Source organism: Dicentrarchus labrax, unplaced genomic scaffold (genome assembly GCF_905237075.1).
Source record: "Dicentrarchus labrax unplaced genomic scaffold, dlabrax2021, whole genome shotgun sequence".
Lineage (NCBI taxonomy): Eukaryota > Metazoa > Chordata > Actinopteri > Moronidae > Dicentrarchus > Dicentrarchus labrax.
Window position 1 is genome coordinate 1193159 of NW_026136714.1, and position 24396 is coordinate 1217554.

The following is a 24396-nucleotide window of genomic DNA, read 5'->3' on the forward strand; positions in this document are numbered from 1 at the left end:
TTAATCAATTTCCAGGTGTTTCTATGACAAAAAAACTAGTCTCTTAAATGTCCAGGTTTTCCAGGACGTGCAGGAACACTGTTAATCATAAAGCTCATACAGGGTTAAAGATAAAACTAAAATACAACGCAGCCTCTTTATACCTTTTTCTGAGCGAGCGGGGTGAACTCTGAGTCGAGTAAGGAGCCATATTTTGAACAAAGTGGCCCCCGAGAGCTCCGCTCACATGCTCTGGACACCCAACACATATAACAGATACTTCTGTTGTTCGATTCCTACCGGTCTCTGTTACGTTCTCCACCAAGGCCCTCCGAATATCGGGGCCCTTGGCCAGACTCCTGTGAGGTTGGCGGGGGCTGGGAGGCACTGGGCGGACGGGTCAGGTCCAGGACAGGAGAGCCGTGGTAGCTTTGCTGCTGCTGCTGAGTCTGCCTGGTGTAGTCTTTAGTTATCACCTCCTGTTTATGTGAAGACATTTCCACGGGCAGAAATAAAAACTCTGTTCAACCACTTATAGTCACATGTGCATGCATTGTTTGTTATTGTGCTGCGGTGGACTTACACTGATGTGCTGCGCCAGGGTGACCACCCTCTGGCTGCCTTTAACACAGGGGGACGGGGGCTGCTGGCCCGGAGACAGTCTCTCCTCAGACGGAGGACGGTACAGACCGTGTGACTCCATCTTCTGTTGAGCTGAGATTCAAATCCAGACACACATGCACACCCACGCACGCACGCACACACAGAAATTACATGCACACACAGATAAAAGTTAGTTTTGTTTTGTTTTTTTTTACTCCGCAGCGACACAATCTCTAAAATGTGCTAATGAAAACATGCGTCATCCAGAAATGTCCGTCCATCCATCCATCGGGACTTAAACATTTCATGTAGCATCTGCATGTGAAAGCTCAAAAGGGCAAGCTTTCCTACAAACATACTAAGTGACAGTGCGTGTGTGTGTGTGTGTGTGAGTGAGAGAGAGAGACAAGCTACTTCAGTTCATTTGCTTATTTATAATGTACTCTTTGCATACAGACGTAGTGAGCATAGCGCTGACCAGAAATGATGCTAAAACTGACTGGTTTTGCTCCAGTGATTCACAAATGAAGAAGTAATTTTATAAACTGCCTTACAGACAAGAAGAAAGCATTTACTGAAGGCTGTGAAAAATAAATGTGTGAAATTCTTGTTGAACCATCGTGGGAGCCTATTTTAAGATGTTTTTTTCCCTTGTGCGCCAAGTCTCACTACTTGTTTTCTTAACAATATTCATCTCAGCAGGAGATGATGTAAGTTGAACACAGGGGGCAGGATTTGACTGTATGGACTCCCAGAGAGGAGGAGTCCCCCAGCGGGACAGGATGCTGTGGTTTTTGTTGTTAGCTAGCAACCACAGCAGAGACTCTGGGGCAACAGCCTACAATAGATAGTGAATGCATGCCGATAGCAAGGTGATAAAGTCTTATTAATAAGTCTTCCTAGAAAAACCCTCGCCTGTCTTTAGAATCATGCTTCCTGTTGACTTCAGTACGTACAGGAGTTTTAAAACTTAAGCATGCAGTTGTCACTTTTGCCGTATAGGCTTGTAATATATATAGATGTGACACATTGGCTCTACAAGCAAGAAAAAAAACCAAACAAAAACAAAACCCCAACAGAACAAAAAATAAAATAAAAAAAATCACATTCCAAATGACGGACAAACTCCCAGAGGCTTGATTGAGAGAGATGTGTTGAGCGTTTGGCATGTGTGGGAAACAAAATAAAAGAAAGGAATCAGCATAAATTACAGTGAGCCATAAATAGGAACATGCAGAGATTTCTTTTTTTTGGGGGGGGGAGGCGGAAGCTGCAGTACCCTCCTCCCCCTCTGGATGGCTGAAGTCTTTTCCACATTCTTCCCCCTTTTCCTGCCCTCCACCTGTGCAACACCGATGCTCTCTGGGACCCCCAGGGAGCAAAGTTTGGTGGTTGGTAAAGCTCTTAATGATGTTTAGTTATCTGGGTTGCTCACTGTCCGAAGCAGTAGGCCCCCAGCACAGCAGTGTGTTTCTAATATATAAGCAGGGAAGTTGAGCCACTGCATGTAGAAAAGTCAGAGTGTTTGAATTACAGGCCATCTTATTTAACATGGGATATATAAAAAGCCTCCCGCGGTGAAATGCCTTTTCAAGCGTCTAAAATATTCTCGTCATGCCTGCTTGCATGTGGTGAAATATTCTGTTTAAAGTGAGCGGCCGAATGGGAGGGAGGAGGGGGTGCCACATTTTAAATTCAAGTCACATCCTCTACAAAAAAAAAAAAGAAAAAGAAAATGAAAATAAGCAGCAAAAAAGGATGTTTTGCCTTAACGTCCCACCAGCTGTAGCGACCTTTCAAATGACACCTTAAAGGACACCTAGGATCTTCTTCATGGAAAGTTATCTTTTATCAATGCTCTATATTTAAGGTTGTAAACCACCTCTTTCTCATTTAATCTCAGCCAGTCAGGTCCAATTAGGACGGGCTAGATGTTTCCAGAGGGCACCCTTGGTGGTCTTTAAGTTTGTAAAGTGAAACTAATAATAAAACTGGAAAAAAATAAAGCAAAAAAGTATAGCATTGAAGGAAAAAAAAATGTAAATGAATTGGGCTGATTTGATAATGCCAACCACCACAGCGTGCAATAGGCCACAGACTGACGGGGGAGGGTCTGGGTGATGAGGGGGGACCCTGGGATCCAGAGCGTCTTACCATCAGTGGCGCTGCTGGCAACAAGCGAGCCCGTCTCTGCCATCCCCGTTTCACAAGAAATTTGACGCATAATAATCGCGTTTATGAAGTTGGCCGCAGTCATGGTGGTCTTACCGAGTGCTCGGAGCTCTTGTTCCTGAATGGACATCGGTTTGTTTTGAGTCTTTTCCCTACTAGGTGTACCGCTTTCTCCGCGGCCGGGGGGGTTATCCGACTGGGGAGGCAGCAGGTGTTGCGGCCGGCCTGAGGCATAGGAACCCGGGTACATTCCTCCTGGGCTGGCGCTGGACAGCTTGGGGTCAGATTTGCCGTGTTGGTCCTGCACGTGCTTGGGCAGACCTCCCCTGTTTTTGCCTCCGTCGCGACTCTGCTCTTTGGCCACACCTGAGTCCATGGAAGTCGGGTAGGCCTCAGGGGGCACACCTGTCCTTTGGAGGTGGCCGGGGTGACCTTGGTAGCGGGCCGGTCCTGAAGGCATGGACCTGGCAGGAAAACAAAAACACACTTAGTCAACAAGACAATCAAAATGTCCTCCTCGCTGTGGGGACTTCGCTCTGGAACAGGGCTGTGCGATACGACGTTATATATTGTGTGAAAAAACATCTCGTATTAAGCTCTATTGTTTATTTTGTTGTGTCACTCTTTATTGCAGTTGTTCCTTTTTTCTATCATTTAGTAAACTGACTCAGTGACATATTTTATGGATGTTTCATATTACATTCAAAATTGTACAATGAACCCAAAGAGGGAGCTCAGTAACGGCAGGAAGTTTGTGTAATATGGGTGATTTGGATGAATTTTGAGCGGATTATTTCCTGTTTAGGGAACTTTTTATACAATTCTCCATCTGTATTATGTATGTAGGTAAGTATTTGCACGTAGAAAAACAATCAAAAATGTAGTATTTGTAATTTAAAAGGTAATAAGAATTAGTTTTCTTTTTATATTAGGGACTTTCCCAGTGACTAATTTCCCTGTCAGTTTAACGGAAATTTAAATTCAAACTATTTGACTAAAAGTGAGAAAACACTAGTAAAAGTAGAAATTCTTACTCATTGTGCGAAACAATATTGTCTGTATTTCAACAGTCATTTGACAACTTTATTAAATCAAAAGATAATTACTAACAGCGCCTGCGGGTTGGGACAGTAAACAATGTCATCATGTTTTGCTGAGGGTGACTAACATTTAGCTTCAAGCCACATGTCCACCATGTGGTTACGCAAACGCTTCGGTCGAGCGGTTATGTGCCAGTTTTTTTTGGACGCAACCTCATTTTCATTTTCTACAAGATCAAAACACAGACAAACCACGCTCGTCTTACAAGCTGCCATCTCCCCTCCCCCCACTGGTTTATATCTGGCCACAGCTGCTGTGTACGATAATAAAATAATGATAGTTTAACAAACTAGTTTTTCTCTACTCCACTAACTACTAATCGTGCAATTCCCTGTTTCTTATAAAATAGTTTTTCAGAAATGTGCTGTTTCGTTACATGTTCCACATCTGGATATGAAATTATCTATATCGGGATGTGAGATTTTGGTCATAAGGCACGGCCTTACTCTTGAAATGATCCCCGTAAAAGCAGAAGTGAAATGCAGTTTACCGAAACACCGATGAGCTGGAGTGTTCGCTGACAGAAAGACTCTTGCCCCCAGTGTTGTGCAGGACGCTCGGCCTCTGCTGCACGTTCTCCTGGGTGCGAGGGGACACTGGGGAGTGCTGGTGGCTGTATGGTTGGGAAGAAGGTCTCACACCGCCGCTGCTGCTACTGCTCGCCAAGCTGTGCTCTGTACCTGAGAGCCACAAACAGATTCATTTCATTTCTGTCCTCGTTTGAGCTGCCAGTGTGTTACTTTTAACTCGGGAGAGATAAAACTGAAAAACACAATCCGCACCTGGTCGCCAGATGGGGGCATGTTCCACAGACCCGCCCTTCTCTCGGTCGCGCTCTCGATCTCGGTCTCTCTCTCTGTCCCGGTCTCTCTCCCGTTCTCTCTCGCGATCTCTCTCCCGATCCCGTTCACGCTCCCTCTCCCGCTCCCGCTCTCGGTCACGCTCCCGCTCTCGGTCTCTCTCGCGGTCCCTCTCCCTCTCTCTGTCACGCTCACGGTCTCTTTCTCGCTCCGAGGATGAAGAAGTGCCTTGCATCTTGTTCATGTGCGAGGAGCCAACTGTTGGAGCAAAGGTACAGACAGGAAACGATTACAAACACAGCACGAGCGCGACATATTCAATCTCTAGGTGCAGTCAGCTTGTGTGAACTGAATTGTACCGGGTGAGATGGGGGAGGTGGTGTAAGGCCTGCCAGGGAAGTTGGTGCTTCCCCCGGGGATGTAGGTGATGCGATCCATTGGGGAGCCAGCTGCCCCTGCAGAGGGAGGGACCAGGACAGGTAAGTGTGGCACCTGAGAAAGATCGATGATCCCTAGGGGACAGAAAGAAGAGGAGTGTAAAGAAAACCCTAATAGCTGGTGCATGTTGTGGTATCGAGGATAAAAAGGTAAATAAAGACTAAGAGTGCGAGATATCATTCAACTCAACTGCAACGGTTTTTAATGTGGTAATGTTATGTTAGAAAACACTGAACATGGTTTGTATCCTTGAAATAAATGCTAATAAAATGAACTGACTACGAGGCAGAAGTATTACCACAAAGTAAAAAAAGAAGTAAATGATTACAAAGCACTAAAATGAGAGGTTACTGTTAGATCTGATTAGATTTTAGCATTTTGAGAAGTCACTTATGAATGATGCAAGATGTGTTCCTGAAAACACTTCTGGTTTGTTGTTGTTTAGTACTTCACATTATATTGAAAACTCACTCACTCCCTCACTTCTCCCCTCACTGACAAAGACCTTTCAGCAACTTCATTTCAACTTCTCTCCATTACTTTGGTTCATTTAAGGACAAATGGATGATAAATGCTGGCGCAGGTTAAATGGATTAAGTGCTACATTATTGTATTGTATCCAGTAGCAAATAATAACCTTAAAAGGTAAATATATATATATATATATGAGTAAACATTAACCTTATAGCAAACAGCTGTTATCTATGTAAAGGTATAGTGGAGTCATGGTGTCTCTCTCCCTCTGCCTGTGTTGTATCGCAGCCTCTCTGTGGTTTGTTTCCATAGCCGGTCTGCTCCGACTGAAACTGCTGTTTTTATCATCTACGTCGGTGAATTAAGGATTTATTTCCACCAAACCAGAGTTGGTGATTGTTGGAAACACTAACAAAGATGGTTTTGGGAGTTTTATTTTTCACTCTGAATGAAGTTAGTTAGTGTTCTTGTCTATGGAGTCTGGTGGAGAGTGACATTACAGCTGTTTCTATCTCTGTATTGTTAGAATAACAATCTAAGCCTGTCAGTGGCAAAAACAAACACTTTTAGTGGATGTACTTTGACGGGCTCAGTCAGCTTAAGCTATGGCGATTGCAGCCGAATACTTTTACGTACAAATCGACAAATTAAAGGTTTATTCTGTCCAAACCAGCACTGGTGGTTGTTGGAAAAACTGGAAAGACAAAGGGGGCTTTATTTTTATTTCTGTCCTGTTCTGGTCTGAGACACTTGCGCTCTAGTGTGACATCAAATGGCAAGTTAATTTGGTATATAGTCTTTAACTTAACTGCTGCTTAACCAGCTGATTGCCCACATCCTGCATGTGACAGACAAAAAAAACACCAAAGATCAGCTCACGATAAAAATCAGATACAAGTAAAAAAAAAAATATACCAACAAATGTATTCAATATATCTTCGGTGGAAACCTTAAATGTAAGACAGAAATCCTTGTGAATGCATAATCCAACTGAGTTGCAGTGTGGTACAATGTTAGGTAGGCCACGAAAAAGCACTGCAAGTCTTCTTGTTTCAGCTTATTGAATGAAATCCAGGCAACGTGAACGCTGCTGCTCTCAGCAACCTCCGTCTGCAGGTACAGCACGCTGCTGGCGAAGTTTACAACTGTTGTGTTGAAAACAGACATCTTAAAAAAAGCCAATGTGAACACAACCTGTGAACACAAAATGTGAGTGTTGTCAAAGTGAGTTAGCCTCACCGCGTGGGGCTGGAGAGTACTGAAGAGGAAGGGGCTGGTCTCGTGGAGCAAGGCCCCTCAGCAGGTCTGAGCGCTGGGCGGCCATGGCGGCGGCTGCAGGCCACTGGTGCATCTGCTGGGAGGTGATGTAGTCGTTGAGCAGCGTCTGGCGGTTCTCCAGGGCCGCGGTGTCGGGAAAGCCACGGATGAGGTAGGGGTAGGGATGAGGGTACGCCGGGTTGGGGGTTAGGTGGCGAGGCAGGTAGTAGGCTGTGTATGGAGAGTAGGAGAAAAAGTCTGTCAGGAGATTTCTGTCATTCATGTCGGGTTAGATAACGAAATGATTACAGGGCACACGTTTGCTCTAACTTTTTTTCTCAGCACTTTGTTGTTTCACCTGTGTTCAGTCTGATAAGCTCTCTGATAAAACACTGCAAACCGGCTAAATAAAAACCAAGAAGTCCAGTCTGAAGGATAATCAGACACTGGTAGTCCATCTGGTATGCACTCTTTTATGTATTTGATTGGTCAGTGGACAGCCGGATCACAATACACTGTGCTGCAGCAAAAAGTTGAGCCAGTTTTTTTTTTATTTGCCAGACTACTCTTTGTCCTTCTGGACACTCACTGCACCAACACAAAGGTCTCAATAATAAGCAAGGCTGCATTTTTTGTTTTTCAAGCAGGGACAACTTAGAGAAAGGCCTTTATGATTATTATTAGAACATGGATTTTTTTTACCTTGCATAACTCAGAGCAAAAAAGCTCTTCCCAAATTCAATTTAGCCGAGATCTAAGTGAAAACACCTGAGAGAGTATGCCTTCAAGAACATCTCAATTACAATAAAGTAGTTTCAGAACACAAAGGACACATTTTCGGATATTTTTTTCTGTACCTGGGTCAATGGGGATGCCACGGGGCAGTGCTGCCGGATCGAAGGCTAAGGGGATTTGACGGTACACGTCTGCAGCTCCCAGACCCTGCAGCAGGCGCTCGTAGGTCTGTTGATCTGGAACACCCGGGAGCGGTGATTTGGTAGCGCTCATTTCCCTGGGGGTCGGTGTGGATTTACGCTCCTGGGTCGGATTCTTACTGGAACCTGGAGTAAAAACAACAAAACAAAAGAAATGAAAATGAGTATGTTGTTTACTCAGATCCCCATTAGTCACAGTAACAACAACAACAGTAGCTACTCTTCCTGGGGTCCACATAATGCATTATACTGAGTCTACAGCAAGAATCAACCTTTTTCTCTGAGAGATACACCCACCATCATGCTGCCTTTGGCTTGCCTCCCTGGACAGAGGGGAGCCACGATGCGAGGGCCCAGGGTAAGGGTTTCTCATTCCGCCTTTGTCATCGTAGCCCACTGGACTGTGATGGGCCTTGCCTCCCTGCTCCGACCCCAGTGTGAGGGGAGAAGAGCGGGCTATGGGGCTCGCCGTACTGACCACAGCGCTGGGACGCCCTTTTGGTGCCTCTTCGTAGCGGCCCCTCTCGGAGCGCATCTCCAGGTGGGAGGGTGCGTTGTGGTAGGAACGCGGCGAACTGGCTATGATGGAGCGGACATCGTGACGTTTCCCTGAACCAGCCGCCTCCTGCTTCATGGGTGTTCCCTGAAGAGAAACGCGACAGGAGTTAATCAGTGAAGTGTAGCTGTGTCTAATCTGGTCTGAAACCCGTCTAACTGTTGAAGAGCGTCCACATGTGTTGTTAGCGTGTGTATACCTGTGCTATGATGCCCTCCTTGCCAGGCTGTCTGAGCTCGTTACTGGGAATGAGGTGGATGGAGCGCCCGGCCTCTTTCACCGTTGGCACCTTCATTGGGTCAGAGAGAGAACCGGGCCCACGGGGCGGAGAGCCCTCTCTCTTCATCTGCTTAGCCTCCCTCCTCAGGTAGCCGTCCTGATGGTCCAGATGGCGAGGTATACCTGAAATCATAAGAATAATAATCTTAATCTTCAAACAGAAAGTGGCAGCATATTCAGGGTTCCCACGGTTTTTAAGAAATTCCAGTTTTATTGACAATCCAGAACAACACATGCTCACAAACGGTCGTATCATTTACCGGTAGTCCCATTATTGACTCATTCTTTATTGATACAGATGGTAAGCGGTTAGGGGACACTCAACGTTTGCTCGCTGTTGCTGTATGCTCATCGCAGATGATGTTTCCGCTGCAGTCTCTGGCAAATTGATTACACTTTCCATTTTGTCTCTAACAATAATAAATGAACTGGAAATCAACACCTAATTAAATCACCTCAAATCCCTTCTGCTCCGTTTCTGGTGTGCTAGACCAGGAATCAGCAAACTATACTTTTAAAAGAGCAATTTTTGGCCAAATATACAAAATAAAAATCTGTCGCAAAACTTATTTGAGTTGAATGGGGGGAATGCTAAATTCTCACCACTGATCATAGTATATAGAGGGAAAAAGCACCAGTTAACACATTTTATAATCACTTTAGGCCTACAATAATGACACTGTAAATTAAAATGTACCTTATCTATTTCCATATCACACAGGCGCAATTTTCTGTTTCGCTTTGTGTCTGAGAAACCAGTTTTGAGGAGTCATACTGCTCAGTTTATCCTACCAACAACCGAGTTTCAAACTAAATACACACCCAGGTTTATGTTGGGGATCTGAATTGGGAGCTGAAATTAAACATTTTCCAGGACAACAAAGATTATTTCAGGATATTCTGTAATTTATAATCACTTTCCAGGTGTTTCCAGTGGAAAACTAGTCTCTAAATTTCCCAGGAACTCTTTTTTTATTGTCATAATTTAGACCGGCGGGAAGCTGAGAAATGAAGAAACAAGACATATCAGCTCATCTGAACAAGCAGCAGTCATCTTGGCAAGATGAAACAAGATGGTTGCCTGACTTTACTGCTATCTGATAGATATGAATATCAAAATGAATGTACTTCTGCCAGCGGGTGACTTCTGGTAAACCGGCACAATCTGTTTCTTTAAAAAGGACAAAAAAACTCTCTCTTTCTGCAGCTCTGCTGAGTGAGCGCTAACAATAGAGAATGAGAGACGACAGATTTCATTAAACTCCGTCTTCTTGCAAGCAGATACATTTAAATTCAGTTCAAAAATTTAATCTGCTGCAAAATCTTCAAGACTTTTCTTAGCTCCCATTGTGCCGATATGAATACTTCAGCTGTGAGGGGTCAAACAATGTCTCCTGGCAGAAGATTTAAAACATACATTTTGAACATAAAATCACAAGCTCGCGTCTTCCTACCTTGTGAGATGGAACCACGGATGTGAGCATCCTTGTAGGGCGTGTGGTGTGGACTGTCTCTGTCATGAGGCATAGCTCGACCAATCAGGCCTGAGGTAGAGGTGGAGGTGGAGAGGGGGGGGAGGAGAAGTGAGATGTAAGATCAATAAGGAATGAGAAGTGAATGCGATTAAACAAGGGCCAGTAGTGCTCCTTTACGAGAGTGACAGAGGGTTAAGTGGGGTTGTCTCTTACCTTCACAGTTGGCGGCAGACAGTGAATCCCTCATAGGAAGTCCTCTAGAGATGCCTCCCTCCATGATGTCATAAGGACGTTTCAGGCCCAGGATTTCCCCAGGCTGCCCGGAGCCTCGGCCCTCGTCTTTAGGGGTCTGAGAAGCCGAGCCTGTTGACACAATACCCCCTCAGTTTAGGGACAGATCTTAGTCTAAATGAACTTAATATTTGGCCGTGGCATAAATGATACTGCGGCCAGGCTGCTGAACTCACGGTCATATGTGAGAATGTGCGCGCCGATACCCTCATAGACCACGTGGCCTTTGGACAGGGCCTCGTCCCGCTCCCTCTCAGCCCGGCTGGCGCTGTCCTCTGTGATCAGACGGGTTATGGTTCCCTTATACAGCACGTCAGCCGGCGTCCCCTGTGGTGGAGACAGAGAGGGTTGAGTCGGTGAACCAGAATTCGTCATTAATTCGTAATTAAAAAGAAATTTTTTCTCAGAAGTCTCTGTGAGTTGTTTTATCTTCATACTATTCTAATGCAGGATGAGGTTGTTCAGCAGAGAGTGAAGCCTCTGAGAATTTAGATTAACATATAGATATAGATTAAAATCAAGAAGGCCTTGTGACCCCCTGTGAAGCTTTGGGAACCCTAGTGTGGGTCCAGGACCCCAGGCTGGGAATCACTGATGTAGCAGATAGAAAGCAAATAAAAATCCTCATTTTGATACGCTCATCTTCGCCCCCGTTATGCATTACAAGATCAAGACAACACTTTCAAATTAAAAGCCATGTGGTGTTTCAGTGGACAGAAACACTGAGCTGATCTTCAGGAAAAGTCTGATCACGACTTATATACGACAGATAACTGGCAAGAGATGGCCATTTAAAACCCTCCTTTCTGTATAAACTAGACAGTTTTCAGAACCACCTTTACATCCCAAATGCCAAATTAAACTGAATCAAGCTTTATTCTTAGGAAACCAATTTTAACTTCTCAGGAAGCGCCAGACTACGTAGCTGTACAGTACTTCGCCCAGCACTAGATTACACTCAATAGCCAGTTCTGCTATATAATCTAAATAGCCTTCATTAGGGATAAGCACTATCATGAAACCTGACAGTGGATAAGATAAAAAAAAAAACAGTGTTATAAAAACAGTTATTTAATTATTGCTCAATAGAATAATAACTAATGTTAGAAATAATAAAAGTAGAGTAGAAAACAGCTTAGAAGGCCTGTTAATGAGACACCATTACGGCACAGATAGTGCGAGCGACTGGGAATACAATTTCTTTTTCTTTTTCAGGATTGCTGAATTGGACGTAATTGGAGCAGCAGCGAGCTGTTTGATTTGACTGTAGTGCACATTGTAGATTGTGTTACACGCTGAATGTGTATTCTGTCTCTCGGATTGCTTGCGCCCCCAGAAAGAGCGCTTGTAACAATGGTGACAGATGATGGGGAACCAAATAAATAACAAACAAACACACACAAAACTGTATAAATACACAATCCCCGGATGAAGCGGAGGTGCGACAGCCTGACAACGGGCAGCTTTGTTAAAACCTTGAGTCACATCACTCATATGCAGAGTGTGAGTAATATTTCTACTTGTGAGTGGGGGTGGACAGCTGAGTAGGAGACATGGATCACATTTCTGGGCCGCCAGTTGCAGCGTTTCTAAGAAGACTTTGATGGAGGTTGGGGGTTGTAAGGATCAGATGGCACTGACCGAAGCATCTACTCCTTAAGAAAGTCGGTGCTTTTACACACACACACACGCACACGCACACGCGCAGCTCAACAAACAAAGTAGCTGTCCCTCCACAACGCAGCTCATTATTCTTTATCGCTTTGACCTTTTCCTCAGTAATCTACCACAGTGGATAACAGCCCCCTCAATACTTGTTTTCTCTCGTACGCCAGTTGGATGTGATATTACAGCGGGGATATCAATGACCGCCTTTAGCCAGAGTCTAGAGTAAATAGATAAATGACAGAGGGAACAGACGCGGTACAGTGTGTACCTGTTGCTAAGGCGACAGGGCCGCTCAGAGCTGTGATTATGTCACAGCAGCGGGGGGAAATCCAGCAGCCACAGCACTTGGCTCGCCTCATGACGTCTAAGCAGCGCCGTCTTTCATTATTAAGTACGCAAATCAAAGTGATAGGCCGGCACAATATGGTAAAAAAATTCAAACTATTGAGACCAGTTTTCAAAGATATTGCGATCACTTTTGCTCAAAATCATGATTATGTGATTTTTTTTTAGGTCATGTACAAAACAAAAGTGTTTTCTTACATTTAGAGAACAAGAGTTATTAAAAAACTGCCATCTTATGAAATTTGGATATTGTACATGGCGGTATTTTGATAATATTTCGATTCATTGTGCAGCCCTATAACAGGAAGGCTACTAGTAGTGGCTTTAAACAATATCAGGATTCCCACTCTATTTAACAAATCATTTTCCAGGACCTTTCCAGGACATTTTCCAGGAGTTTTTCTTATCAATACAGGGCATCTCTTGTTTACAAACGGTCATGTAAGATGTGGTTTTCGGGCAAATTTACTGCTTACTTAACAGTTCAAGTCAAGTAGAGTTTATTTTACTTTACAGAAAATTAATCTTCCAGAAAGTTAAAGTGTTAACACATCTGTGCATGTATTTATGAACCACAGCAACCAGATATGTGATCATTAATAGACTGTTTTCATGGACATGAGAGATTTTTTGCTCGCAGCTCTGGAAAAAAAAATAGACGAGACGCTGAAAAGATCGCTGCAGTTCAGTTCTACTTTGCATCTGGTAGACCTGCTTTGAAGTGTCAAGCGGTTGATCCGACCAAGAGTCGTGTTTCAAACTACAAATACACACCCAGGTTTACATAATCTGAGCAAGGGGCTAAAACTGACACAGATCATTTCCAGGTTATTTAGTCATTTTAATGAATTTCCAGGTGTTTACGTAGTGTGTTTCTTATAGCCTACATTAGCAACAACTTCATGAGCTTCTTTAATGATAAAATTATTACTATTAGAGACTAAATTAATCACCGCCTGCCCTCAACAGGTACTGATGTCTCTTCAAACACAGTAATCTTAACAGCAGTAAACCAAGATATATATTTAAACTGCTTTTCTTTAATTCACTTTCAATTATTTCTTCATCAAAGCCATCAACCAGCCTCTTAGACCCCATCTGAGCTAGGCTGCATAAAGAAGTCTCACTCTTAGCACTTCATTACTAGATATGATCAGTCTGTCTTTATTATCAGGCTATGTACCACAGTCCTTTAAAAGTAGCTGTAATTAAACCTCTTTAACCAGGGGATTTAGCCAACTATAGACCTATTTCTAACCTCCCTCTTTCTCACTAAGGTTCTTGAGAAAGTAGTTGCCAAACGGTTGTGTGACTTTCTACATAACAGCAGCTTATTTGAGGATTTAGAGTACATCACAGCAGAGAGACAGCACTGGTGAAAGTCACTCACCACCTTTAAATTGCATCAGATAATGGTTTGGGCTGTCTGTATAACGGTCACATAAGCTGCTACTATCCTGACCCTTAACACAGTTTAACACTGCGTCAGTTTCAGTTCACCATTGACAGCACATGAACCAGAGTGTGCGGCTCCTGTACAGTGACGAGAGGGGAAACACTGCACCAAACATGATCTAACTCATGATAAGTCTCTAGACATAGATAACAGCTAATTTAAGGCGGCTCATTTCTAAAGTGACTTATTTAAACCAACTTCCGAGGTTGTTCGGAGGTTCTCTAAATAAAAAAAAGGGGAAGAGGACTGTTTGCCGGTCTTGTCTGTCGTAATGCACGACTCAAACTTGAACACTGTCAGCAGAATATTCACACTGCCGCACCCAACACAGAGATAAACACAATGCACAAATGAGAGGTTTGTCTACCCTCAGAGTAGAAAACACTGTAGTATCTGTGGATAACACCAGTTTTAACTCATCAAACTAGCAGCCTGAGAGTGTTTTAGAGGGCTCACCTGAGTAATGGAGCCCCCTCTGTAAGAGACTGAGGAATCTGGATGCATTCTGGTCCCTGGGATGCCCTTAGTGATGCTGCCTCCCTGAACAGCTGGAATAGACGCTGTAAAGATAGTGAGAAAGAAAAGCAGTATTAGTAGATACACAATGTAAACATCTTGTTTGGGGGATAAAAGTTTGCAAAAAGTCCTGTGAGGTGGAAAAAGGTTGGGAAAATGACGCTAAAAACATCGCTGCACCTCCGTTCCACGTCTGGTAAACCTGCTTTGAAGTGTCGGACGCGCAGGCTATCCAGGTTTTCCAGGACACGAGGGAACCCTGACAGTATTATTTATAACTCTAGTGTTCAGTCTAAACGCTGTATCTACTGATGTAAGAGCGAATGCACAGCTTTATTAAGTTAAAAAGGAAAAACTAAAGCGTCGAGGCACCACTGGCAGTAATTACAGCTTTGAATCTCCTTTGAGTTTCTGCATCTACCAGCTTTGCACACATGGATTTGGGCCGTTTCTCCCATTCCTCACATCCTCTCAGCCTCTGTCAGATTAGACGAGCTTCAGTGAACTCATCTCCCCACCGATTTTCAATTCAGATTTAAGTCTAGCCCGGGCCACTCAAGTACACTCAGAGACTTATCCCGAAGTGACTCCAGTGTGGTCCGTGCTGCGTGCCTCAGGTCACTGTCATGCTGAGGAGGTAAATCTTTTCAGCATGACACAACATGTGGAAAAACTCATGATTTGACTTAGTTATTCCAGGGTGTACGGCTTTCTTGATTGACGTCAAAAAACGCGGTTTCAAATAGTTCTGTGACGCAACACAAATTCTTCACCCACCTCACAGGACGAGGAAGAAAGCAAGAAGCAAAACAGCAGTAGAAGTTTACTGTATGTGAAACTTAAGTAAGGAGGGGAAAAGGTGAGCCACCCACCACGTCCGGCAGCGCTTTCATGAGGCTGCCCCTGGGTTGACAGGTTGTCAGCTTGGGAGGAGGAGCTGCGAGGGGACAGCTGTTCCTGCTTCACCACGGGGTAAGATCCTGCCGTAGAGCGCACACAGTTTGGGGAAATGTAAGAGATGAACAGAGACATGGTATGGGCTTGATAGAAGTGGAGAAAGGCACAACAATTTTACTCACCCTTCCAAGACAAGCCCATCTGTGTGGGGGGCATCTTCCCATGGTCCAACCCGTGAGCAGGGCTGTGCAACTGCACTGGGGTACCCTGAAGAAACGTATAGACACATTCATTGCTCATGTGTAAAAGAACAGATTTTAGTTTTTCTATCCACGTCTTAATATTTTATGCAGAGAAGATGAGTGCTTAAGTTATAGCTATATATATATATATATATATATATATATAGATATATATATATATATAGATTTATATCATACTTTATTATATATATATAAATAATACAACTTCAAATTCTATGATTCCCATGTTCTTAATGTAATGAAATATGACCTAAATATATTGCACTGAACTCATTGAATGTTGTTATGTAATATTTCCTTACATTATGTACATTATATTAATATTACACCCAGGGGAAAAGCCCTAACTAGGAACATGGATGTTTAAAGATCCCCCGGCAGAATTAGAGTGGATAGGGATTGTAAAGGTTGACTTTCTCTTTGAAACTTTGGATAAATCTGCTAATAACTGGATGAAACTATTATACCTTAATACAGCAGGGGTTTAAATGAGGATAGTTTCCTACTTGTGCATATCCTCAACAATCTTTCCCCACTTTTTTTTTTCATTCTTTTTTCCTTCCTTCCATCTGTTCAACCCCATAAAATGGTGAACTGTGGGAAATGCATATCGATAGATGTAAGGATTAGTTGCATGTAGTATAGGTTTGAACTGAGGCCAATGTGAACTGTGTGGAAGCGGATGGACAGACATGACCTTGATCCCTTGTTCGCTACTCTGTCGTCTGTCGTGCCCTTCCCCATGACATCTGTTCGGACTGCCCTTATATTCTGTTTGCTCTTTTTTTGGATCATCACTATTTAGACATGAAACTAAAATTTGATGTATACTGGCTCTGTGTACCCTTAATGCTTTGCAATCTTCCAACCAATAAAAACAAAGTTTCATGAACTCTGAGGGCCAACTCTGACTATGTAGAAGCTCTAGTGTTTCATTGGTGTGGCACTCTACCTGTGTGATGGAGCCTCCTGGCTTGGTGGAGGAAATGAGTGGCGGTGGCTCCGGCATTGTGAGGGGCCTCACTGCTGCTAGCCTACCACTGTCCTGTGGCAGGCCGGAGAGAGAGGGGTGGCCTGCTTGCTGGAACGCTGGAAGGCAGGAGAGATTATGAGATTTTACCTATTTTAAAAGAAGCATTTTAGTATCACAAAGTCGAGTTCTTAATGAGAAGAGGACTTACAGCTGAAGTGGAGCAGGTGCTGGTCGTGACTGATCTTGGTCATGTCTCGCGGGGACATGGGGTAGGGGGAGAGGACTTGCCGACCCAAGTTGGAGGTCCTGAGGTCATCTGGGCCCAGCGCCTGCTTCTTGGCTTCACCGTGCGGAGAGAAAGCTCGGGACTTTTCTGCAACAACAACACCACACAAACAGAGTCAGGACCAAAAGCCCGGCACTCAGCCAGACCTCCAACTAATCCAAGAAGCTGTTCCCTCAGCCGCCGCTGTTATCACTGTCGTCCACAAGCACACAGACCCCCCAACCTCACGCCACTACCCAAACCGGGGTGATATCACCACTGAATTAACACGCCAACATACACAACAAACCACTGCTAATATTTATTGTAAAGTACAGACAGTATAAGCCAGCAGAGGAGGTGATTACCCTGCATTGGGGTTAAGTTGTAATTAAAAAAAAGGGAATGGTGTGGGGGGCAAGGGGTGAACCTACTTAATCCCTGCAGGAGGGTCAGTAACCACCTCTCGTTGCCTTCCAGCTCTGAAGGGACACAAGCACACCACAGATCATCGCATCCTCACAGAATTTTCCTCTCACACAAAAACATGCACTAACTACATAAACACTTTTGTATACGCCGTCTGGCCTCTGTGTCAGCCGCTGTATAAAGGAGATTTTTAAGCCCCTCTGAAAAAGTAAAAAAAAAGTGGCTGCAGTACTTTAGAGCAGTGGTTCCCAACCTGGGGGTCGGGACCTCTACTAGAGGTCGGCAAAGCTTCACGGGAGGGTGGCCTTCTTGGGGTATATTAAAAAAAAAAGAAGCCTGTAGCTCAGCATTTTCATTCATTTCTGTGAAATTAAATTTTTATCTCTAAAGATTATTATTTAAGATTTAACCTTTTGAAGACATATACAGACAGGAAATTGTATTAAAAAAAGATCCCTGAAATTATCAAGAGAGCTCATCTCTGATGTAATAATGACAGGAAATAAACTACTCAATCTACTCGTTTTACACAAACTTCCTGCAGTTATTGTGTTCACCATTTGGGTTAATTGTCCAGTTTTTCTGTACTCTTGCTGTTCTGCATTGAGTAGAACATGAAATATCCATAAAATATATGTCACTCAGTCAGGGGTCCCTTAAGGAATAGGGTTGGGAACCACTGCTTTAGCCGCTGTGTCCAGATCCTGCCTTTGTGTGGACTGTTGGTAAAAGTCTTACACACACTGTGCTCTCAGAGATTCACATTCCACAAGCTCACAGTAAGTGCACTGAACTAGACTATATTCCCTTCTGGGTCAGTAGCAATACCAGATCATTTATCAGTTCCCTCTCCACGAGTGTCCCAGAAACACTTGAACACCCTAAGCACTAGAGAACACAGACTTCAAGGTTAGAGCACGTAGCAAGGACCAACTAAGTAAAACTAGAACAAATGCTGCTAAAAACTGCGTAAATGTGCAGCACTTTCATTAACCTCCATTTTCTTGTTATCATTTCGTTATTCCCCAATTTGCAGGGCTAATCTCGTTCCCATAAATCCTAGACGTTTTAAAATTGACAACTAAAGGAGTGTACCATGTTATACATACTGTACATAGAGCCAGCAGAATACTAGAGATCATACAAAAAGGAAAATGATGGCAAATGATGAGGGGGGGAAAAAGACAGAAGGGGGGATTAATATGAGACAAATACTGGATATTGTGACTTTAGCAGCTCACAAAACATCCTAATCTACTCCAAATACTATCTGATGGTGAAGTATTGATGCCGTGTATCAGTCCTCGACTCTATAAGCAACAAAAGGTAGTTTTTTGTCGTGATGGAGGTGTGCGTACCATCCTTGTCGCTGGTGGAGGGGCTGCGCGGGCGAATGCGAGGGCTGCTGCTATGAAGAGCCTCCCTGTCTCTCTCTGCCTGCAGGTTGTAAGGCTGCTGTTTGCCCGGCTGGCCTGAGAGTTGCTGCTGCTGCTGTTTGACCTCCTGAGAGGACTCCCCGTGAGCCATGGTGATCTGCTGCTGGTACAGTGCCAGGGCGTGGGGGGGCAGCACTGCCTTGCCGCCCCCACTCCGCTGACTGCCATGCATGGAGGCTTCTGGCATCTACGCACACAGAGGATGAGAAGTAAAAAAAAAAAAAAAAAAAGGTTATAATCACACCACACACATAACACAAGCCCACTCCTACCTGGTGTTTGACATATGGTTAGCCACATACAGTATCTGATAAACATGATAGCTAATAAGCAGCTCTAATTTCTTGGAAAGCTAAAGTTTCCCTAATGCTTAGGATCTAATTTCTTCTCCACAAAGCAATCTGTCCCATCATCCTCCATCTGGCCAGCTAATCTTATACAAATATGACTTTACAATTTCACCTGCTATACTGTTATCTCTGTAAGCAGAGATACACGGGTAGTATTGATACCACTGCAATGGAAGGGTGTTTGTGTAAGAGCTGGGGGAAATCAGTTTTACTAAACGCTACCTGGATCAAAGCTAGAACAGCTGAGATGCTCTTCACCTCGCTTGTGTGATGTACGAGGAAGAAAACACACAATGAGAAAGTTCAGCTAGCGACTCACAATAGGTGGAATGGCAGCAGCCCTCTGTTTGAGCTGTTTCAGGTCCATGGGCTTCTGCAGGGGGGAGGATATGACCCCGTCGGGAGTGTAGTTCAGTAGGCTGGGCCGTGGAGAAGTTATTCTACGAACACACAGAGACAGAAATAAGTTAGAGCCTTCTCTCTCAATCACAAACATTAAAGCCCCCCCTCCGCTCAACAATGATTCTTGTTCCTACAGAGTGATGGTTCAATGATGTCAGTGCAGTTTGCTTTAGAAAGATGTTTTCACATTCATCTGCTGAAGTGGAAAGTTTCTCTGAGCTCACAGGAAAACTGATTTTTTGCATAAGAAGTCAAAAATTATTATTATTAATATCTTCATTTATCGGCTATAATTTACAGGTCCAGTGTGTAACATTGAGGAGGATCAACTGGTGGAAAAGTACAGGTATATTTTTATTAGTGTATAACCACCTGAATATAAGAATTGTCATGTTTTTGTTACTTTAGAATGAGACTGTTTTATCTGCGACACCACAGGCGCTTCCATCAAGTCTGCCATGTTTCTACAGTAGCCCAGAAGGGACAAATCAATGCATTTTGTACGTGTTACACAGCCACCGTAGTTTCTCCTTTGTGCTTGCAAGAGGAGGTTGAAACAAGAAAGTTGCTATCTGCAACTACATAGCTAGATGCCACTAAATCCTACATACTGGTCTTTTAATTTGTGGAATAATACATAAAAATATACATTTGCCATAATTATTGTGCATCCGTACTTTACAGTGAAGTAGGAGGAAAACTTAAATTAACATTTGCATATTCGTAGATTAGGAACACTTAATGGAGATAGAAGGGGTAGATGTCTTTTTAAGGATTCAAATGTGGAAAGGAATACTTTTTAAAAGGAACATTTATAGTGTATATGTCTTAATACATATCTGGAGGGGATCTTTTAAAAAAAAAAAAAAACTAGGAAAAAAAGAGACGTCTTACTCCCCCAAGAGACACAAGCTCAATTACAAATCCTCACTCACTAAACAAAGTATTTAAGTATTCAAATGATGAGGAACAGCAGGAATACATTATGTGTGTGTGTGTGTGTGTGTGTGTGTGTGTGTGTGTGCGCATGTTGACAGAGCCTGAAACTGTGGAAATAAATTGCAAGTAACAATCCATATCCATGTCTCGCACATCTGTCGAAAGCACACAACATACTCTGAATCACAGACAGACACACACTTTGATACACAACAACACACAAGTGTGTACACATGCACGCACACACACACACACACACACACACACACACACTCGCTCGCTCCCTTTGTTTGCTTTGGCAGAGAGGGCAGCGTTTCCCTTGGCTCTGCCAGTACATGTAGTCTGCTGTCATGGAAAAAATTGAACAAATACCGTGCAAACAGGACTAATCACTCCTCCCACGCACTTTGACACCCATTTCTTGTGGCCTCATTCACACACACACACACACACACACACATACACACACACACACACACCATATATATATATATATATATATATAAAAATGTGCAGTAAAAATGTACTCTCATTCATACAAAGTACAAATAAAATCTCTGGTTGATAGAAAAGAGCAACCTGTGGTGTACACATTAGTGGGTGGCCAAATATGGCCTCACTGCTGTACAGTGTAGCTAGGCAACTAATAACACTTCAAAACCCTCGCTGCTGTATTTTCTGATGTCTGCTGTGGTAAGACCAGAGAAGTAGGACACCTAGTAAAACCACCGGTCCAAAACCAGAAGCCTTTTGACACCATGATCTCAAGCAGGCCCAACGATGTCATCAGTGAGACATAAACAGGAAACACATAGTATGGAGACAGTTCTTACCTGCTCTTATCTGTGTTGTCTGTCTCCTCCACTTCGTCAGCGCTGCAAGTGGCACTAGAGTCGCTGTCCCCATGGGAGCCAGTTTTGGCCCCGTGGTCCTTCTTGGAGCTCTTGACGGAGATTTTCACTTCCTCCGTCTCTGCTGTCGGAGGCTTTTTATCTGCGGCGTCGCTGGGCGGCGATGGATGCTCCTTGCTGGGCTCCCCTGTCTCAGTCTTTATCTCCTGCTTGATGCCTGAGTCCGCATCTTCCTTGACAGGAGGTTTCTCGTCCCCTGCCTGGCCCATGTCGGACCCGGACGCCTCCTTGTCCCCGGAGTTGGAGCTGGCCTTTGACCTGCCCGAGCTTTCCTCCTTAGCCTTGCTGTCCTCTGATGAGTGTGGCGAGGGCAGGCTCTCTGTGTCAGAGCTGTTGTTGGCTCCACCTGGCAGGACAAAAGGAAACGTAGATCAGAAGACAAGACCGGGCTTATACTGTAAATCATGTTATATCTCCTTGTCCTCTTTTCTTCCATCTTTTCCCCATCTCTGTCCGCTAAACCAGATTCTTCACAGTGCCAGTCTTCTGCCTAATCAGGTTTCACTGTACAATAAGGAGGAACACAAAACCAATTGGGATGATGGACGAAATCCCCCGGGGCTTCGGGCTCCATTGTGGAAGTACAGTCCACATAGTATACTTCTATCAACAAACTACAGCAGGATTTTCAGGATACTTTTAGGTTTGTCATTGCAGAACACGAGTTTCACTGTTATTTTACATTATATACACTCAGTGGCCACTTTATTAGGCACACCTGTACAATCTAATGCAATCAAATACAACAGCTCTGCCACATATTCTACATTTAACACCGTCAAAGAGGTATTAATTCAACTGTGTGTGTGTATTATTGAAGTCGTAGCTAGCAGTGGTATTTCTAACCCCAACTACAAATATAAGAGGTTAAGAATTAACCTTGCACAGCAGCTAGACTTGAGAGAACATGCCAGAATTCATCTTGCCAGACTTCAAGCTATGCACCTGTGTCCAACCACCATTGGTTCAGACCAATCAGCATCCTACGAGGAACTACTGGCAGCTGCGGCAGGAGCTACGGGCGTGGTTTAACGCTAGGTGTGTGTGAGAACTGACTGTTTGCTTGAAAAACAACAATGGCGGGTGCTAAAGGGGTTAGCGTAGATGCTGCTAGCATCAGTTACATCAGGAGTGGAGAGTATTTCTGAGAGCAAAGAGCAAACTGAGGTATTTTCTCCATGGAAAAGATGTTTTTGCACTTCTTCCAACTGGTTTCAGTAAGAGCTTGATTATGGTTCATTGATCTGATTTGTTGAAGTCTGCCTGAGGCGGTGATGGTTCTGCCAAGCATTTGTTGAAAGTTCCTGCCCTTTTCCAAAGATTTTCCAACGACGAATTACCAAATGGCACCAACTGGTGCAGTTAGGTTTGTTAAGAGTATTATAAAACACTCAATATAACACAGCACCGTACACCAACACAGACATAGAGCTGAATTAACAGCTCTCCGAAACTCAAAACAAAAACCATGATAAGCTTCATAAAGGTAGAAATGTCCAAAAAACTGATCCACAGTAAAAGATTGATTATGCTATAAAATAAATGTTTTGGCTATTAGCATAATGTATGAAGCTCCTGGGTTTGGCGTACCTTCTCCATCTTCAGGGGCCTCCTCTTCATTGCCACTAGCTCCTGATACCTCCATCTCCTCCTCCTCTGCTGGATACTGGGCACTGGTCTCCTCATTCTGCAGGGTTTTGCCCCTACGACGGGCCTTTCGCTCCTTCTCCTGGGTCAAAACAAACGCACACTAAATAAAAAGCGCTCGGTGAACAAAGAATGAAAGAATAGACTTTTACTTTGTCAGCACAACGTGAAGCAAATATGTCTCGCTAACCTTCGCGCTGCTTACCGATTTCATTTTATGCTGCTGCAGAATCTCATCCAGTTTCTGCCTCTTCTTGTAGTTGAAGTAGAAGTTCTTGCACTGTGACACGGTTTTGGATCCCACCATCTTGGCGATGGCGGACCAATTCCTACCATACTGGAGAAGGCCTGGAATTAACAGATGGACAGGCAGAGGGATTAGGACAGGAACAAAGACAGACCGACATGGGTGACATGTGGCCTCGAACGACTGCGTCTCGGGCTCCATATCAAATGGTATTCTCTCTGCAGCTGTGCAAAGTGCACTTGTTGTAAAGATTGCACATTTATTGATTATTTTGGTTTATATACTGAGAACAGTATCTCCAACCACAATCTCTTTAAGTGCACAGTATGGAAGTCTCTCTGTGGTAAATCAATAGCCATAAATGTAAGTTTCTATACAGCTGACAGCCTGAGAGCGTAGTTCACAGTCCTGGTGCTATGTGCTTCCTAGGTAGAGACACGGAGTTAAAGAATAAGAGGAAGAGGAGCGGTGTGTGTGGCTGATCGTCAGTCATACCAATGACATCACTAACTCTCTCCATTGGGGTCGCTCCGTGTCATATTCTGACTGACTTTGATGTGACCCATTTCCAAGAAACCCTGGTCCTTTACCCAGTCAACCACATGATTGTGCCTTACACAAGAGTCTACAGGCACCCGCTGGGCCAGAGCTGTGATAGATCAACCTGTCATGTAACACACACACGCGCACGACCGCTCGGTGCATGTGTGCTAAAAGAAGAGATGTAGAGAGCAGTCGGTGTGCAAGTGGAAGTGAGTGAGAAAGACAGATAGCGTAGAATTTGCTCCAGTGTCGTCCCCCGCCCCCCCACCCTCCCGCCCCAGAAGTCTGCTGTTAGCTAAAGGCAGCTCATTAACAGTGTGTGTTGTAAGAGGCTTAGCTTACACCACCCACTTGTTTCCTGTGCCAGCCTGACAGGTCCTGGCAACAGGACAGCCTCTCAAAGGGTTGTCAGGGGGGTGGTGTTTTTAACGGGCAAAGAGCCAACACCTCCTGGGATAACCTTGGACATGGGTTCAGAGGTCTCTGCATCTCATCGCTTAATGGAGGCAGTAGGACAACAGGCAGAAGTCTGAGCCAAAGGAGAGGAAAGGACAGCTGTTTACAGCCCCGTCATTTCAGCTCATATTAATCAGACAGACTGACTGTGATACCAACGCTTTATAGAATGAAAGCTGCAATAAAAGCTGGGCTAATAGATGTTTGCAAGTTTAACTTCTGGGACTTTATTCAAAAGTATTTATTAATGTGCACAGGGATACTCTTAATCAAGATATGAAGATGCATAAAAC

General features: G+C 44.0%; 1 protein-coding gene across 4 annotated transcripts in view; it reads right to left on the bottom strand.

The window, feature by feature from the left end:
- Positions 1-24396, bottom strand: part of ncor2 (nuclear receptor corepressor 2) — a 108830-nt gene that overhangs the window by 10987 nt on the left and 73447 nt on the right. The window contains exons 18-41 of one of the 4 annotated variants that reach the window (XM_051423326.1): positions 23063-23205; positions 22801-22936; positions 21133-21556; positions 19278-19398; positions 18531-18795; positions 17178-17225; positions 16687-16851; positions 16458-16594; positions 15425-15509; positions 15218-15325; positions 14286-14389; positions 10537-10687; positions 10283-10432; positions 10049-10138; positions 8515-8717; positions 8057-8402; positions 7682-7885; positions 6807-7055; positions 5015-5167; positions 4638-4913; positions 4346-4535; positions 2737-3218; positions 563-693; positions 280-458 (exon numbers count right to left, since the gene is read on the bottom strand). In XM_051423326.1, the coding sequence (XP_051279286.1) occupies positions 280-458; positions 563-693; positions 2737-3218; positions 4346-4535; positions 4638-4913; positions 5015-5167; positions 6807-7055; positions 7682-7885; positions 8057-8402; positions 8515-8717; positions 10049-10138; positions 10283-10432; positions 10537-10687; positions 14286-14389; positions 15218-15325; positions 15425-15509; positions 16458-16594; positions 16687-16851; positions 17178-17225; positions 18531-18795; positions 19278-19398; positions 21133-21556; positions 22801-22936; positions 23063-23205 (4540 nt within the window). Of the gene's footprint in view, positions 1-279; positions 459-562; positions 694-2736; positions 3219-4345; positions 4536-4637; positions 4914-5014; positions 5168-6806; positions 7056-7681; positions 7886-8056; positions 8403-8514; positions 8718-10048; positions 10139-10282; positions 10433-10536; positions 10688-14285; positions 14390-15217; positions 15326-15424; positions 15510-16457; positions 16595-16686; positions 16852-17177; positions 17226-18530; positions 18796-19277; positions 19399-21132; positions 21557-22800; positions 22961-23062; positions 23206-24396 lie in introns of all 4 variants that reach the window. The other 3 variants (XM_051423325.1, XM_051423328.1, XM_051423327.1) reach the window with 3 other exon arrangements.